This window comes from Condylostylus longicornis, unplaced genomic scaffold, assembly GCF_029603195.1.
Source record: "Condylostylus longicornis isolate FDR11 unplaced genomic scaffold, ASM2960319v2 ptg000004l, whole genome shotgun sequence".
Taxonomy (NCBI): Eukaryota; Metazoa; Arthropoda; class Insecta; order Diptera; family Dolichopodidae; genus Condylostylus; species Condylostylus longicornis.
This window is the reverse complement of record NW_026577973.1, coordinates 10,125,223-10,144,647: the sequence shown is the minus strand read 5'-3', so window position 1 is coordinate 10,144,647 and position 19,425 is coordinate 10,125,223. Positions and strand designations below refer to the sequence as shown.

The 19,425-nt window shown below is 24.7% G+C and overlaps 3 protein-coding genes across 4 annotated transcripts; all 3 read right to left on the bottom strand.

Moving 5' to 3' along the window:
- Nucleotides 1–5,744: 5,744 nt before the first annotated feature.
- Nucleotides 5,745–11,722, bottom strand: LOC129608175 (organic cation transporter protein-like). Of its 2 annotated transcripts, none has more exons than XM_055519531.1 (2): nucleotides 10,966–11,722; nucleotides 5,745–9,206 (listed from the first exon to the last, which is right to left on the bottom strand). In XM_055519531.1, exon 2 carries the CDS (start codon nucleotides 9,028–9,030, stop codon nucleotides 7,348–7,350), a length of 1,683 nt encoding a protein of 560 aa, XP_055375506.1. In that variant the 5' UTR covers nucleotides 9,031–9,206; nucleotides 10,966–11,722; the 3' UTR covers nucleotides 5,745–7,347. The 2 variants fall into 2 exon arrangements, 1 of the variants encoding a protein (XP_055375506.1); XR_008696872.1 differs by lacking the exon at nucleotides 5,745–9,206 and adding an exon at nucleotides 9,523–9,596.
- A 740-nt stretch (nucleotides 11,723–12,462) lies between these two features.
- On the bottom strand, nucleotides 12,463–14,244 carry LOC129612948 (organic cation transporter protein-like). Its single transcript, XM_055526812.1, has one exon. The coding sequence runs from the start codon at nucleotides 14,143–14,145 to the stop codon at nucleotides 12,463–12,465; it is 1,683 nt and encodes a 560-aa protein (XP_055382787.1). The 5' UTR covers nucleotides 14,146–14,244.
- Nucleotides 14,245–17,134: 2,890 nt separating this feature from the next.
- Nucleotides 17,135–19,032, bottom strand: LOC129608078 (organic cation transporter protein-like). The gene has a single exon (XM_055519401.1). The coding sequence runs from the start codon at nucleotides 18,970–18,972 to the stop codon at nucleotides 17,299–17,301; it is 1,674 nt and encodes a 557-aa protein (XP_055375376.1). The 5' UTR covers nucleotides 18,973–19,032; the 3' UTR covers nucleotides 17,135–17,298.
- Nucleotides 19,033–19,425: the final 393 nt, after the last annotated feature.

The window sequence follows — 19,425 nt, the reverse complement described above, 5'->3', positions numbered from 1 at the left end:
TTATTTGAGATAAAAGTATAGATAAGTATATTTGGTAGAAATATATTTCACCATATCATACTCGTATTAAAGTAATAAATGAATAAAAGGAGAAAATATATAGGGTCGACCATGTCAAATGTGTGATACCCGTACGAATTTGCCATTCTATATGCGTATATAAATATGCAATAGCTGACTATGGGACAGACTATGGCTTTAAGTTGCCATATAAGCATATTAATTTATGCAATTAATGTTTCAGTACTGTGTTCAAGAAATTTCGATGATTTTTATTGCAAATAACAGCCCTAATAATAACCTTGTTTTCACGAGATTTATATATTATAGTTTCAATAACTTCTGAGACAATGCCAAATAACTTTTGGAGTTGTATGGCTGCTACCAGAAAGAGCCAAGCAATTTCAACGACTTTATCAGACACATTGGCCCTACTAATATATTCTTTTGTGTGAAATTTCAATAACATAGCTTTTATAGTTTCTGAGATATAGCTAAATAAATTATGAAGTTGTATGGCAGCTACCCGAACCAGTTTCCCGATCATGTCCAATTTAAATAGGGTTCTGGCACTTACTACAATTTGGTGAACTTAGCTCAATTAGTTTTTGTGAAAATTTGGTGAACTTAGCTCAATTAGTTTTTGAGTTATCGCTGGGACGGACGGACGGACAGACAGAGCTAAATCGACTCAAAATTCGGCGCTGTTCAATTATTTCTTAGCGTTACAAACGGTAAAACAAATTTAGTATACCCTTCGAAGATACGTTCGTACGGGTATAAAAAAGAAGACTTTAACACAGTCTTCTTTTTTATACCCGTACAAAATTTCACCAAATCATTCTATTTATTAAAAAATATTAAATTACACTGCGAAGGATATGCATTAGTTTGCTATTTATATGTATATATTTTATATATATATTTATATATATTTTATATATAGAAAAATATTAAATTTAAGAGTTCCTGTCTTCAGTTCCTGTTTTAAATCTGAAATCTGAAATTTTTCATTGTTTTTGTTTAAAATGGATTTAATTACAGTTAGACTTACCTTGTTACCTTAAAAAATTCACGAGGAAGATTCAAAAATGACTTTACAATTATGACTTCGAAAAACAACGTAGTTTATTTTTTTTTCTTATATATACTTACGAGAAATGTGTTATTTTCCTATATTCTTACGAAAAATGCAAAAAAATATTATTAAAGAACGGTTTATTTTGCAATAAATAGATACTCCAAATATTTTGACTTATGATCTAATTCTATACGTTACCTTGATTCTATCATTGTACAATTATAAATCATTATTTTGATTCTATAGAAAATTGAAATTGCTCATTGTTTATTTGATTTAGTACTTTTTTAAGCACATTTCCAATTTCTTTTTTATGTATTCATATCTAGAATTTCAATAAATCTAAAGTTCGGCATTATATCAAGAGACCTATAACTTATATAACACCATATCTCACATTCACTTAATGCTATAAATTTATAGTTATGAAAAAATTTCTCTCATAAAGAAGCTTTTTTATTGAAAGTCTCCGATCTACTATGGAATTTTCCGAAAAATATTTAAATGCAAACCTCGTATACGCTTAACTTCCTCCATACTTTAATATTAATTAACATTACTTGAATTTTGTCATATATTTCAAAAAAAAAATTAATAATATTCACTATTTTTTAATTATTCAATAAAAAGTTTCAAGAATTAAAATAAGAACATTAAACGATAGTAAATTTTTGTTTTTAAAGTTTACTCCAAGACGTAATGAAAGAGTATTTTAAAACAATGAAAATTTGTGTTTATGAAAATTTCTTATATAAATTATTATATAAACAAAATGGTTCATTTGCCGTTAATATCAAGTGTAGAATTACTTACCCTTTTGGGTAGTAGACAAACCTTTTTAAAAGATTTTACACAAAATTGAAAAATAATATCTCTTCATTAATTTCAATAAGTCTCTATTTGTTTTAACGAATTTGTTTAGAATATTACATACATTTTTGATACCAATGATTTTGTAGATCTAATTATGTATATCTGTCGAAAAAAAGTTTGCATATAGTTTCCTATATAAAAGTTACTCTTTAAGTTTAAAAGTGTTTGAGCACTTTCTGAGACTGGAAAAACCAAAAAACATGCTTCCTTCTCAATGAAAGCAAAAAGTTGTTTAACTAATAGTTATCTAAATTTATTTAATTAATAGCAAAAAATTAAAATAAGTTAATTCAATCTTAATAACTCTTCAATATAGTTATACTAATGGCTTATTTTAATTTACAAAAAGACATATAGTTGGCAACACCAAAAATAAAACTGCCATTTTTTCACATTCTCTAGATAACTTACTGGCAACACTTGATAAATTCTACTACGTCAGCTCTTTATTCTACTACGTCATACAAATACTTTATTGAGATTTCTTATTTGACCAAACACAACCATCTTTTTTAATGACATGTCAGCAACCGTTTGCTTTTTCCTTTAAGAGAAATTTTGAAAAACTAATAGTTTCGAAAATATTATAAGTTTTACGTTGTTTAATAAGGAAATGTGCTACTTTACAAACCATTTGTTAGATTCGAATTCATTTTTAATTTTTAAGTTTTTTCCAAACTAAACTAATAAAACAAAATTTTTTTAATTGAAAATCGAGATTTTCTTTTTTCTTTTATTTATTAATTTATTATACAAATTTGAATGTATATGTTTTATATTTATGAAGTATGTATGTGTGTTATACATCATTATATACATTATGTTACTAAATGATTTTTATTACAGTAAAAACTTTCATTTTGTTTTTTTAATAAAAAATTAAAATTTTTATTCACAATAATGTAGAATATTAAACAAGTAGTACAAAAATCTGTTTGATTTATTTTTTTTTTAAGATTATAATTTTTTAAAATATTCGTGCGTACAGTTTATTACAACATAATAATTTGTCTTAATTACATTTTAATTTTTTTCCATATATTTACTAAATTATTAAAATTGTTTACATAATACAAAACACTAATATTATACATTCATTATGTAAAAATCTTTACTTATTAAATAATTATTATAGTACATGCTACATTTGTATATATATACATACATATATTTATTTAATTATCCCACTACGTATTTATAATTATTATGTACTTATTCAAATTACAAATGATTTTTTTTTTGTTTGTATTTTATTTATATAGTATAGTTAAAGCTTTATTCTTAAAATAATTTGTTTTATATAAAAATATATTTGACACATCATTATTCATCATCATAAAATTAATCTTTAATTAATAAACAGAAAAACACATACATAGTATACACCTATATATATTAAATAAAAACCCATTTATTGTAAATAAGTAAATAGCAAAATTTATTGTATTATTTTATATAAAAAAAGAATTTAATTTAAAAAATAATAAGAAAAATATAGCTAATATAAAAAATGAATTTATATACTCAAAATTTGATATAATTTGTGCTAACAAAACAAACTAGAAATTTTATAAAACTTATCCTTTTACCTCTACAATTAGATTCTGTCTCAAAATATTTTACATACACACATATACTCGTAGATAATGTAATTCACAAACGATAGTTTAACAAAAAATTAATTGAAAAACTTCTTAATACTATACAGAATCTAGAAATTTACTAGAATTTTTTGTTTTTGAAATTTTAGGAAAGCTGTAGTATGCATTATGCATATGAAAATAAATATTGGCATTGTCTTTTAATTTTAATTGAAATTTGTGCTTTATAAGTTTATAAGGAATTTGTGATCAAAAAGGATTTATTAAATAGACAACTTAAGTATTTACAAAAAATAAAACTTGAGTTGTGAGGCTTAACTATATAATTCGATTTTCGTCAAATGATTTTCGCATTTACAGAAATGGAAAGGTAGTGCCATACAATTTGATTGGTTCTATCTTACCATTTTTCCGAATACAAAAATCGTTTACATGAAAATCGAATTACAAAGTAAGGTCTGGACTTATTATGTTGTACAATAAAATGTATGCAATAATACACAATAAAAGAAATAAGTATCAATATAGTATAATTAAAGTTTAACTTTATATTAAACTTAGAAATTAAATTATTGTTAATTTAAGTTATTATTGAATTAAGTTGTTAGAACTTGCAAATGTCACAAATACTTTTCGATAATCATTATTACAATAATAGTAATCTAATTACAGTTTATTTTCACTAAGTCTTTTAATATAATATATATATTTAGATGATTTCCAAAGAGAAAATAATCATCAAAATATAATATCAAAAATTTATTGTTTTTATACAAAAAAATTGAACATTAATTTCTTTCGCTACCATATAGATAAGGTGACAATGCTCTCCAAATAAATTTCAAATTATTAATATTTTTTGAAATTCTCATTCAATGTATGGAATTCTCCTTTATACAAACGTGATATTAAGCATTTCTCTTATAAAAAAAGATTTGGTAGTGAAAGAGTTAAAAAAGAAACCAAATTAAATTCTAAATGTGCATATACGATAACAATTTTTCACAGTTCAATTTATTTAATCGAAGAAAGTGTTATCACACTATATTTTCTTAAATATAGAAAAGAAAAAAAAATTAATTGATAATAATTTTAATTTATGGTTTTATTCACAATTGTTTTAAATAGCATTGTGTTACATAACACATTACACAAAATTATCCATAAAAATACAAGACCTCTTACATCTGTTGTATATAAACTTTCAATTCAGTATAAATTTCGTACAGTCTAAACAGTAAACGCTTTTTGTTTACTATTTCACAACTTGGCTAACTTTGACATGACAAAAAAACTATAGAGGAAGGAAAATGATAAACTCTACATTTATACTTATTTGATAATTATTATTAACTATATAATAACTATTACAAACAACGAGACATATATTTTCGTAATTAAAAAACTGTTTTTTATTTAACTTTGAAATTTTTATTTTGAGCAATGCTTTGAAAAAACAAACTAGTGCTTTTCTTTTCAAACCACTAATTATATATGGTAACACTAAATTTTTCTAAGAAAATAACGGAAAGTATAAAGAAATTAATTTATAAATCGAAAGATCAAACAGAACAATTATTCAAAATTGAAAGTTTATCATACTGTGTAACGAACTTAAATTGGATTTTAATTAAATTATTGTTCATTGCTTTCGTACACAAATTAAATACTGTGCTTAAGGGCCATTTTGAATATGATTATGCAATAAAAATTTTTTTTTTATTAATATCAAAATGTTCATTTTTATTCTCTAATATTTATTTGCGCTTTGAAAAACATTTTGAAGAAAAACGAAAATTAAATTTTTATAAAAACGAATCTTAATAAAAATGTTTTATAGTCAATTTAAGAAATTGAGAAATGTATAAAAATTAACACATTGTGTGAATACTAATTTAAAAAAAATATATATTTATACGCTATAATTTGTATTTGAAGATAGAGAAAACAAATTATTACAGATATTTAGTACATAAATTTAATAATATATTAACAATGTTTGAATAGACCTTAAATTATATTAAATTCCCAAAAATGTATTAGCTATTAGATACAGGCCCGGTCTGTCCTCTATGGCGTTTCCAGAGAAGGCGTCACACCTCTCCTTTTTAAAGTAGTAAATATTATAGAAAAAACAGAGCACACTGCGTAAAATAAATCATTTTCTTGAAACTTTGTCATGCTGATTTCAAGATAAGTTATAAAAATAAATAAAATTTTAGGTTTTTGTTTTGTAACGTTTGTATATGTGCTATGTTTGTGGATGTTATCTACTTGTCTTCGCTGTAAACAGAAAACCTAATTTTCAAAACCACATAATGGAAAAAATTTAAAGGAATTTTTATTTTTTTTAAATTTAGTGATTTTGTATGTTTTCAATGGCGCCCCTGTTTCTGGTGCCCATTGCGAATGCTTACTTTGCATATATGGTTGATCCGCCGCTGATTAGATACAACATTAAAATAATTTAAATGCCAGCTACTTAAATAAATTTCTATTATTCAAATTTTGTAAATTATGGAAAATTTAAAAATTGGATTTATTATTAATTTAAACCAAGAAATATAGTGTGATTCAAAAAGGCATACAACAATATATACAATTGGTTAAAAGATCAAAAATGGGTAAAACTTTTGTTCCATAGTATGTGTGCCAAATCTCAATAGTTTCCGAGACACAGCTATTTTAACGAAAACTTGCCGATATTTTTGCTCTTATAACCTGAGTTCCCAAATTTTTTCAATATTACTCATATGTTTCATAATTTCTGTTACGGTACAGGAGATGTAGCAAAAAAAATTATTTGTAAAATGTGTACTAAAATTCACGCAAGATTTGAATTTTACACCATTTTGCGCCAAATAAAATGCGACATTAATTCGGCGTCGTGGTCAAGAATTGGACATTTGGAGAAGCTATATCAACAACATATTCTCAATTGACTTAACAACTGAAGCCTACTGACAACGCACAGCGAAGAGAGTTCGTTTAATGATTTATGTAACAACAAAAAGTGGATGCTGATTTTTCGAGCAAAATCAACTCCAGCGATAAAACTCACGACCACCCACGCCTTGAATGAGGTAATAGTATCAAAGCGCTGTATTCACGAAATTGAAACACATTTATGCAAAACAATCATGGGAAATTTCAACAAAAGAGTGCTAATGTGCCAGCAAAGTCGTGGAGGCCATTTACACTAGGTAAACATGCTATTCCATACAAAATTTACAATTTTTAATTATAAAGAGATAAAATGATATTGTCTTTTCTCCTTCGAACAATTTTTTTAAATAAACTTTACAAGAGTTCGTAGTTATTTTTTATTTTCATATAGCTTTGATATTTACAAGATAGATATCAATAATACTGATAGATATCAATAATTCTTTCTGATACTTTCTAGCTAACTATCTTTAAATATTGGGAATATCTTTCAAAAAATCTAATAACTGCAGCAGTATGTAAATTACTCAATAAGTATTAAATACAAAGTTATTAAAATAAATTACAATAAAATTTTAAAGTGTCTTTTAAATACCATTTCACTCAGTGAAAAACACGTTGTAACAAGCGATTTTAAATAAACTCATATATTGTTATGTATATCACCTCGGGTACTTTTTGATCTGCACTACCACTTTTCAGAATATAAACTTTGGTCACTATGAACCTATAAAATTTGAATATAGACAATATATTATTAAAATAGTTACTACAATAAGAAGAATATTCTTTTGCGAATCTTATAATAAAAAAAGAAAATACTACTTATAATGTTTAAGAGAAAAATTAATATTTTGCATTATTTTCAGAATGTATTGGCAATGTACCATTGGCTTTAGTATTATCATTTACATTGTTTTTTGAGTTATTTAATAAACTTAATTCTTGAGCATTTTGTGCGTTTTCTATTTCATGTACTAATTTTTCTTTTCTTTTTCCGAAATTTTCACATTCTTCTATAGTTTCTAACATTGGTTTATTTAGAGTTTCTGGTAAAAGAAGTGATAATAAACCACCAGTAAATGCCATTCCTCCAAAAATTATCATTGGAAATGGTTTCCATATTTCTCCTAATAAATTAAAATATGGGGCTAATATACCACCTATCCTAGCAACCATAGAAGATGCACCTAAACCAACGTTGCGTATAACAGTTGGAAATTGTTCAGCTGAAAATATATAAACGGTACCGTAACTAGATGTAATAGCTAATTTTCCTAACATAGCTAACAGTACTATTAACCAATTTTGGTCCTCAGGTACTAACGCAGTTAATAAAAGCATTGAACCAGCAAATATCATACAACCACATAAAATTGATCTACGTCCCCAACGATTTAATGTAAATAATAAAAATGTATAAGCTGGAATTTCAACAGCACCAGATATTACAAAATTCAATAAATCATTACCACCTAAATTGCTAGTATTCCATGACAGACCATAATATGTACCACTATTAACGAACCAATCAAAAAATATCAATAGGGTCTTCCGTCTCAAATTTGGATAACGAAACAAATCAAATACAGAATCTTTGTTTTCGTTTATTTCCTTTTTGTTAGTATCATCATCTAAGAGATTATCGAGTAACTCATCAGACAATGAAACTTTATTTTCTTTGGCTGCTTTGAGTATTAACTTTTTCGCTTTATTTTTATGTCCCTTTGATAGCAGCCAACGAGCGGACTCGGGTATAAACCAATAGTAACACATAAATAACGCTCCAGGTAATGTTAATGCAATTTGTAATTGCCTCCAATCAGTTATAAAATATGCGAAGCCAGCGGTTAACATAAAACCGACGGAAAAGAACATCATACAAACAACGCCAGCAAATAATCTATGACTTGCACCAACCATTTCCATCGCTATTACATATGCAACTAGAAAAACTCCTGACGTTGTTGCCCCAATAATTATTCTTGATATTGTATATGTTATATATTCTGGTGCTATGCCAGCTAATATTCCAAAGATTAATTGAATGACTAATGATGCAAAAAATATTGGTTTTCTTCCATATTTATCACTCATTTGACCAAATATAATACTACCTAATAATACACCAAGCATAAATAATGAATCGGATGTTGCCGTTAACCATGAACGTGAACATACCATATCCCATTCTGTAACAGCACTATTCTTATATTTACTTTTATCATAAACCCATTTTGAGCAATGTATTGTACTTTCATTCCAAAAATATTCACATTGTGAATATTTACCAAGTAAATTATCATACGGATATGAAGTATTTAATAATGATGTTGGCAATTCATATTCAATTGTTTTAGTATCATTTTCAAATGGTAAAAGACATCTATGTTCGGGCTTTGCTAATAAAAATACTCCAGCTAATTTATGAAATGCACAAGAAATTGCAGGTAAACATATTAAAAAGTAAATACGCTTCTGATAGCGACCAAATTCGCCTAAATGTGTAATAACATCGTCAAAACCCATAATGAACAGTTTAATTAGAAAAAAATTATAACTTTTAAAATGTTTTCTTCTGTTCGTATTTCTATACAAAATATTTATTAACTTTTTAATTACAATTTATGTTCACAATAAGTGATAAAGCTCAAGCTAAAAATATCTTAAACTGCCTTTTTTTGTTTTGTAGAGTGTTTTTTGTTCTAAATAATTTTGTAACGAAATAAGGTTAAAAACATTAATAAAAAATTATTTTTTTTTATTATTAAATATTTTAAAATTTTAAATCAACCTTTTACTAATTACAGAGCATTATTTAAATAGAATTTTGCGAGTTTGAATAAATTTAAAAAGTTGTGTTGTTAAAAGTTTTGTGCAACCATTATATTTTTATTTTTTGATTAATTTTTTTCAAACTTATTGTTTCTTGGTTATTAATTTCCACAGTGTTCAACTAAACTATCAAACAAAAACTTTCTTATCACACATTTTTTATTTATAAATAAATAGGTAAGCATATGTAAATAAGTCTTTCATATTAATTCTTATTATTTACTTCATTTTCTTAATAGTTGATCATTTTGCGGTAACTACTATTAAAAAAAAGTTCATTTCTCATATTGCATTATGAAGTTTACGAATAATTTTACAGTTATTTTAAAAATTATTTTGCGAAAAATATCAAACAAAAAATGTCTAATAAAAAAAAAATTAATTTAAATTTAACGATTTTAGAAAAAGTTTATACCAAGTGATATTTTTTGCTATTTGATTAGTCATTTGTCACTCAGTTCAATCTATCATTCCAAACAATTGAACTTAAATTATTGAACTTTCGGTAGGTAACAAATTTCATGTTTTGAAACCTTTCAATTTGCCATCTTTTTCATAGGACTTTGACATCGAAAGCAACTTTTAAACAATATATTGAATGTGAAAATATGAAAATGATTAAATGATATTCAAACTTAAGCTAAGGAAGAAAATTAATTAAGAAAGAATAAAATTGAACCCTTCGAATAGATCACGTAAAACATAGTGAAGGCGTACATTTGTACGAAATTAGTTTTAAAAAATATATGACAATGGTTTCTGTTTAAATAAAATTTACAATCTGCATTAAAAAAAAAGTAAATCATAATTTTTTATCGCAATTATGAAATAAAATGCTATCATAACACAAAAAACAGTGAAAGTAAAATACTTAGTGTTAAAACGGAATACACACTTTTATTTACATGCTTTGTAATACGTTTTGTAAAAACAAAAATCCTTATAAAATTTGTTTCTTCAGGAAGTTTTCATCTTTACTCCTTTATTTTTGTTAAGAATTTGAAAATGAATAACTTTCAATAATTAAGTTTTTACAGTTTTTGCAATATCGTGAAAATATTAAATTGAGCCTAAAACATTCAAAACTTTAATGTTTACAATGTGACAGTATTATACCGTGTAAGTGCAATTAATCTGGGCAACAACTAAAAACATTGTGGTATTTATTGAAGAATTTTAAAAACACGCAAAAAAATTTATTTATTCACATTATTTTTAAATATAGCTATAAATTTATTGTACACATTTGATTTCAAGGTAAAATTATACAATTATTTTTTTTTCTCTATACTTTATCATTCACAAATATTTTCAAATATTTAAAATCTTTGCTCTTTTTTTTACACCAAAAATCGAAAACCGGCATTTAAATTCACGGCAAATTCTAATAAAAGTTATAAACTATTGTCCCTTAAATTTAAGCACGTTTTTAACATAATTGTTACAAAAAAAAGAGTAAGAGTAATTTTAGACATGTTTTGTTGTCATTCCTTTTAATTTCTATTTTAACTTCAAATGCAATATGAAAAACAAAAGTTTCAACAAGTTTTTTCTTTTACTATTTTATGACTACAACTAAATTTTAATTACACAATTTTTACAAAATTCTTTGTTTTCATAATTATTTACTTTATACTACTTATAATTTTTCAATTTCTTTCTTTCAGATTGAAATATTTTAATTTCACGTACCGCACTACGATATTTTAATAGGAGTGTGTTCTTATTTATTATTCGTATGCTTTTTTATTAAAAATTTATTGTTCTATTTATTACTTTTCATTAATTAATTTGAAAGTAATTTATTTTCTTTTTTATTAAAAATATTTAAAGAAGAAAAAAATAAAGGAAATTATTGTGCTTTCAAAACTATACTGAAATTTATTATCAAAATTTATATGACGCGCCCTTATGATGGCATGTTGAAAAATAATCACATGTTGTATTGTGGCGTTCTTGCGCAGAACTAAAATAACAGAATTAAATGGGAAAAAAAGAAAAACATATCTGAGAATATTTTTTTTTAGTATGTAGTAGTACTGTACTATGTACCATTAATAAAAATAAAAATACTATACAGGCATTTATATATTTTTTAGTATAACAAAAAAAAATGTGTTATATTTTGTTTTTATTTACATTGTAATATGTACGTAGAATATAGATATTTGAATAATTTTTATAGCATGAAAAATACAATATGTAAATACACACATTTATATTTTTATTTTTACTGTTGCAATATTTTTAATAGTATTCTATTCATGCTGATGTATTGCGGAGCAGAGTAATAATTTGTATAATATGTATCACAATTGCTACAAAAACGATAAATATGTCACACTTTAGCTTTTTTCTGAAATAAATACAAAAAATCTATTTTATTATAATCTATACTCAAAAATTAGTTATATTTTAGTTTTCGTTCTTAAACGGATATGATTTCAAGTAAACGAATTACTCACAAATTCTGTGCAATAGATTTGAAGTAATTAAATACATTTTAAGTACTATGTGTTTTAAGTACCTATACATTTTATAAGTTCTAAATAAATTTTATTGACAAATAAAAATGTAAATCATTTTATATGTCATACAATTTTTCACTAAATTTTTAATTACTCGCTTATTAATTTAAAATTAAAAATTTAAAATTGTGGACTTGCAAAACGTCTTTGAATCAACTTGTTCTAATCGAAATTCAAATCTTCGGCTAATTTCTATTTTTAAATTTTTTTAAGCAATCATATTTTATATTATTTTATGATAAAAATTCTTATATATGTACATATGTATAATTTGGCTATAACTATACTAACTATTAAAAATATAATTGATATCTTAACACTATCCACAACCACATGAGAAAAATTTATAAAACATTTGTAATTATAAAAAGGACTTTTTAATTTATGTACTTATGTGATAATTTTATTTGGAAAAATATAATAGAATCATAATAGATTGAATTTATAATAGAGGTATAAAAAATAAAATTATATCGCAACACAATTTAATATACAACAGGCCTTAAACACAAATTGTTATCCAACTATAACAATGAATATGTAAAGTTACAAAATTAAATATTAAATTATTTATTCCTATTTTATTTGAATTAAACAATTAATATTTTTCATCATTTTTGGAATGAACTGATTCCCTAACGTTTTCTTTGGAGGAATTTTGATTTATATTCTTTTTTAAATTGTTTAAAAGATTTAATTCTTGACCATTTTGTGCGTTTGTAATAATGTGTTGCTCCAAATTCTTTGTTTTCTTTCCAAAGTTTTCACATTCTTCTATAGTTTCTAACATCGGTTTATTTAAAGTTTCTGGTAAAGAGAGTGATAATAAGCCACCAGCAAATGCCATTCCACCAAAAATTATCATTGGAAATGGTTTCCATATTTCTCCTAGTAAATTAAAATATGGAGCTAATATTCCACCTATTCTAGCAACCATAGAGGATGCTCCTAAACCAACATTACGTATAACAGTTGGAAATTGTTCAGCTGAAAATATATAAACAGTACCCAAACTTGCTGTAATCGATAATTTTCCTAACATAACCAAAGCTACAATTATCCAATTTTCTTTTTCAGGTACGATTGCAGTTAACAAAAGTGTTATTCCAGCAAATATCATACAACCACATAAAATTGATCTACGTCCCCATCGATTTAATGTACATAGTAAAAATATATAAGCAGGAAATTCAACGGCGCCAGATATCACAAAATTTAATAAATCATTACCGCCTAAATTGCTAGTATTCCATGACAGACCATAATATGTACCGCAGTTGACAAACCAATCAAAAAATATTAATAAAGTCTTACGCCTCAAATTTGGATAACGAAACAAATCGAATACCGAATCTTTATTTTCCTTCACTTCCGTGTTATTAATGTCATCATCTAGGAGATCATAAAGTAATTCGTCTGGCAACGATACATTATTTTCTTTGGCCGCTTTGAGAATTAATTTTTTTGCTTTATTTTTATGTCCTTTTGAGAGTAACCAACGAGCGGATTCTGGTATAAACCAATAATAACACAAAAAAATTGCTCCAGGTAATGTTAGTGCAATTTGTAATTGTCTCCAATCATATATTAAGTATGCAAAACCAGCTAATAACATAAAACCAAATGAAAAAAATGTCATATAAAGAACACCAGCAAGTAATCGATAACTTGGACCTACCATTTCCATTGCTATTACATATGCAACTAAGAAGACTCCTGCTGTTGTTGCACCAATAAATACTCTTGATATTGTATATGTAATATACTCAGGTGCTATTCCAGCTAATATACCAAAAACTAATTGCATTACTAATGATGCAAAGAAAATTGGTTTTCTTCCATATTTATCACTCAATTGACCAAATATAATACTACCTAATAATACACCAAGCATAAATAATGAATCGGATGTTGCCGTTAACCATGAACGTGAACATACCATATCCCATTCTGTAACGGCACTATTCTTATATTTATCATAAACCCATTTTGAGCAATGTATTGTACTTTCATTCCAAAAATATTCACATTGTGAATATTTACCAAGTAAATTATCATACGGATATGAAGTATTTAATAATGATGTTGGTAATTCATATTCAATTGTTTTAGTATCATTTTCAAATGGTAAAAGACATCTATGTTCGGGTTTTGCTAATAAAAATACTCCAGCTAATTTATGAAATGCACAAGAAATTGCCGGTAAACACACTAAAACATAAATACGCTTTTGATAGCGACCAAATTCACCTAAATGTGTAATAACATCGTCAAAACCCATAATAAATGGATTATTTTTTTTCAATTACTTCACAAATACGTAAAATCGTATGGAATGTTTCATTCGTTTTATTGTATGTAAGTATATGTATATGTTATTTCTTTTTTTTTTAATTTTTAATTTTGATAATTAGATTTGATAATTACTGAATCATACTTAAAGATTCACATAAATGTTAGAACAAAAAAAAAAAAAATATCTCGATTTTGTTTATTTATTTTTTTTTATAATATTGTTAATTAAAAATAATTTTCTAATATTGATTTAATGAATATTTGCACAAGTTTGAATATTTTTTTAGAAACTTCATGTTATAGAAAAATAAATTGAGAATATCTGTATTCCACTTTTAATTTATTTTTTAATCTCAACTTCTTAAGTATTTAATTGGAATTTTTTATTAATAATTTTATTTATAGAATTTTATTTGTATGCATTCTTATCAACGACTTAAAAAATATATACTTAAATTTAGACACATATTATTGGTATTTACTTTTATATAGACTTATTTAAGTTGATATTTATGTATTTAACATTAATTCTACATTATCCACTAAATTGGTATGCATATAAGTTTAGATGAACATACATACAAGCATATTAAATATCGATACTCTACATTTTTAATTTAATTGTAATATCGTAATGGTTATAAAAAGTAATATGAATAAATAAATGTAAATTATAAAATGAAACACATAAATAACATTTTCAAATTTATTATTTTTTATCGATAAGTAGTGTAGACGACTGTCCAACACGCGAAAGTAGATATTTCTAAACTACATTTTATGTTGTAGCTGCATTTTGTTGAATTGCAAAAAATGTTGTTTTTCTTTTTGGTTTACGAATAAATAAAAATTTAAACTGGGAAAAATAATTTCATAATTTTTTAAAGCAACCAAGTTTTATATATGAAGTGTAAAATATTTATAAAATATTTTTTACTTATATTCACTCATTGTCTTGTGCATATCACATGAATTGCTATAATCATGCAAGGAGTATTAAAATATAATATTATTTAATTTTAAACTATTAGCTATCGCAAATATCGTCTAAAATATCAAAATCTTGTCATAAATTTTAGGTACAACACCATCACTTTTGAGGCATTTTGTTCCCTAGTACAAAAAGGGGTTTTACACTGTTTTTTTTTTGTTTTTTAATATTTTAAATAACTTAAATTACATGACCTTTAAGAATTACATTATGTTTTCTAGATCTTCACTTTTTTTTAACATTGAATACATACATACATTCATAATTATGTATGTTTCTTCCAAACTTTTTTTTTCTCTTTTCAACACAATATAAACTTTATAAATAGAACTACAAAGAATCGCTAGACTTCAGTTTTTTTTTTATTGTAAATATGTAAAAAAATTTAGTTGAATTTATAAAATTTGTAATTTTTATTAATCGATCTGCAATTTAAAATTAAAATTTTATTTTTTATCCTTTTATTTTCTTTTCATATTTAAACAAACATTACGCACTCTGCCTATACGAATAAAATATTGTATTCAGAAATATAATCACATACAATATACTGTGGTGTTGTATTGTTGAATGTTATGCAGAACTAAACAAAAAAAGTTGAATATAAAGTTAATATTATTAAAATCGTCTGAGAATTATAACTTTTTCTTATATGTAGTTGTGTGGATCTTTCATATCTTATACTATTTATATAATTACGCCTAAAAGTAGAGATTAAAATAAACACAAAAAAAATTTTAAGTACTCATAATATTGTATAGTATAGCATAAAATAATATTTTAATCTTTTCTGGTTTTGTGTGTATTTGTGCGTCATACTCTTAAGATACTTTTTTAATTTGATATATATATATATATATGTATATATATAAATCCAGTATTTATATAGAACATTTAAATTTAAATACATATAAAAATTATGTATTATATTAATAAATACAAATATACTAGTAAACTTATATCTTATTATACCAGTTTTTATAAATCAAGCGATAATTTTATAGAATAGTTATATCTATACATACATATATGTATTATGTACATATATACATAATAAGTTCTAGACTCTAAGAGAGCAAAAGAGATCATTAAAAATCGATTATACCGTGTTCTTATTGGAAGTCACTTATTAGAATAAAATTTTGCAAATATTCAATATTATATAATTTAAAAGTATTTAAAGGAATTATTAAAAAATATTAAAATTCAATAATTTTTGTTCTATTTTTTTATTTTTTTTACATACTTTAAAATTTTCGAAATCATGTATGCATGTATTATAATCATAAACTTTTAGCTAGAATTAAAAATTTTGATTTTTATATTTAGTTTGAATCAAATTTTATTTAACATTTTTTTTATATATAGCAATAAAATATACATATGTACATTATACACACATTTACAATATACAAATAATCAAGAACTATTTTCATTTAGAGTCTGATCATGTAGGTCGCTTTTTATTCAATTTCCATTCAGAAATTTCATTTTTTTAATCGGATTCGTTATTTTTTAATTGGATTTTACAATTTATATTCAAAATATCGGCTAATTTTTTCACATTCATAAACAATATGAATTAATCGTGACTTAATGTAATACACACTCACTTTACACACCTGAATATACGATCGAACATATGAGGCACCCAGTTTATCATTTGCTGTGTGAATAAGATTTTGTTCAAAATTTTCATGTTATCTTGTAAAAAAAGGCTTGATATAAAATTTGATCTTAAAAAATAATTTCATATAATACTTATGTAAGTATTGTAAAGAATTAAAAAAATAATTAATAATTTATTATTCAGTAAAAAACAAATGTCAAAACTATATTTGCGTACTTAATTAAAACCTACTATTCTTATATATGTATGTATGTATATCTCAGCGTAATTGATTACAAAAGTAAAAAAAATAAATATTTAATTATGATTATATATAAGAATATGTACTCGTATATAGAAAATTGCATATAGAAAACTCGCATATGGAAAACAAGAACAAAAATTGTACAAAATATAAAAAACTCAACTAGTATAATGCTATATTATTTTAAAAAAATGCCCTATTGTTATCTTCTACTTACATGCTAAACGAATATATTATCATTAATTTAAAAAAAATAATAAGGTAATCATTATTTCTAAGATTGGATAGGTACTGCGGTTGTTTCACTATCTTTAATATTATTTTCATTTAAATTCTTTTTTGAATTGTTCAAAAGCTTTAATTCTTGACCATTTTGTGCATTTTCCATATCTTTTACTAAATTCTTTGCTTTCTTCCCAAAATTTTCACATTCTTCTATAGTTTCTAACATTGGTTTATTTAGAGTTTCTGGTAAAAGAAGTGATAATAAACCACCAGTAAATGCCATTCCTCCAAAAATTATCATTGGAAATGGTTTCCATATTTCTCCTAATAAATTAAAATATGGGGCTAATATTCCACCAATCCTAGCAACCATAGAAGATGCACCTAAACCAACATTACGTATAACAGTTGGAAATTGTTCAGCTGAAAATATATAAACAGTTCCCAAACTGGATGTAATAGCAGCTTTTCCCAAAGCAGCTAAGCTTACAATTAACCAATTTTTATCTTCAGGTACTACCGCAGTTAATAAAAGCATTGAACCAGCAAATATCATACAACCACATAAAATTGATCTACGTCCCCAACGATTTAATGTACATAATAAAAATATATAAGCAGGAAATTCAACTGCACCAGATATCACAAAATTTAACAAATCGTTGCCCCCCAAATTACTGGTATTCCATGACAGACCATAGTATGTACCGCTGTTAACGAACCAATCAAAAAATATTAATAAAGTCTTCCGCCTCAAATTTGGGTAACGAAACAAATCAAACAATGAATCTTTCTTTTCATTCACTACTTTTTTACTAATATCATCATCTAAGAGATTATCGAGTAACTCATCAGACAATGAAACTTTATTTGCTTTGGCTGCTTTGAGTATTAACTTTTTCGCTTTATTTTTATGTCCTTTTGATAGTAACCAACGAGCGGATTCTGGTATAAACCAATAATAGCACATAAATAACGCTCCAGGTAATGTTAATACAATTTGTAATTGCCTCCAATCAGTTATAAAATAGGAGAAAGCAGCGGTTAACATAAAACCGACGGAAAAGAACATCATACAAACAACGCCAGCAAATAATCTATGACTTGCACCAACCATTTCCATCGCTATTACATATGCAACTAGAAAAACTCCTGACGTTGTTGCCCCAATAATTATTCTTGATATTGTATATGTTATATATTCTGGTGCTATGCCAGCTAATATTCCAAAGATTAATTGAATGACTAATGATGCAAAAAATATTGGTTTTCTTCCATATTTATCACTCATTTGACCAAATATAATACTACCTAATAATACACCAAGCATAAATAATGAATCGGATGTTGCCGTTAACCATGAACGTGAACATACCATATCCCATTCTGTAACAGCACTATTCTTATATTTACTTTTATCATAAACCCATTTTGAGCAATGTATTGTACTTTCATTCCAAAAATATTCACATTGTGAATATTTACCAAGTAAATTATCATACGGATATGAAGTATTTAATAAAGATGTTGGCAATTCATATTCAATTGTTTTAGTATCATTTTCAAATGGTAAAAGACATCTATGTTCGGGTTTTGCTAATAAAAATACTCCAGCTAATTTATGAAATGCACAAGAAATTGCCGGTAAACATATTAAAAAGTAAACACGTTTTTGATAACGACCAAATCCGCCTAAATGTGATATAACATCGTCATAACCCATTATTGGTAATTTATATCAACCACATAAGTATGATGAAAGTTTAAATCGACGTTTTATATAATTTCTTGTTATTATTAGGTATAATTTATTAAAAATTGTTAAATTATTAAATATTGGATCGAAATAGTGATAAGAATTTCTTTATAGTTTCACTTTTATAGAATAGTTTTACTTTAAATCACTGTTCAACAAGAAGTTTGATTCTTAAATAGAATCTTATAACTTTAATTTCTAAATACTTGCCTATCGAATATTTATTTTTTCTGCATGCATTGTAATATTCAATTTTATTTAAACAACATAAAATTTTAATAATTCGATAAAATTGTACCCTTTAAAATAATTGTTTAATCACCAACTGTTTTATTTTTCATTTCTCTCATTTACTTTTTGAATGTTCAGAACTCCCAATAATTTTATCAAAAAATAATATTTTTATCACAGACTTTTTGA

Bases quoted from the DNA above. Each gene is read 5' to 3' on its own strand.
- LOC129608078 (XM_055519401.1), bottom strand. From the start codon at position 18,972: ATGGGTTATGACGATGTTATATCACATTTAGGCGGATTTGGTCGTTAT.
- LOC129612948 (XM_055526812.1), bottom strand. From the start codon at position 14,145: ATGGGTTTTGACGATGTTATTACACATTTAGGTGAATTTGGTCGCTAT.
- LOC129608175 (XM_055519531.1), bottom strand. From the start codon at position 9,030: ATGGGTTTTGACGATGTTATTACACATTTAGGCGAATTTGGTCGCTAT.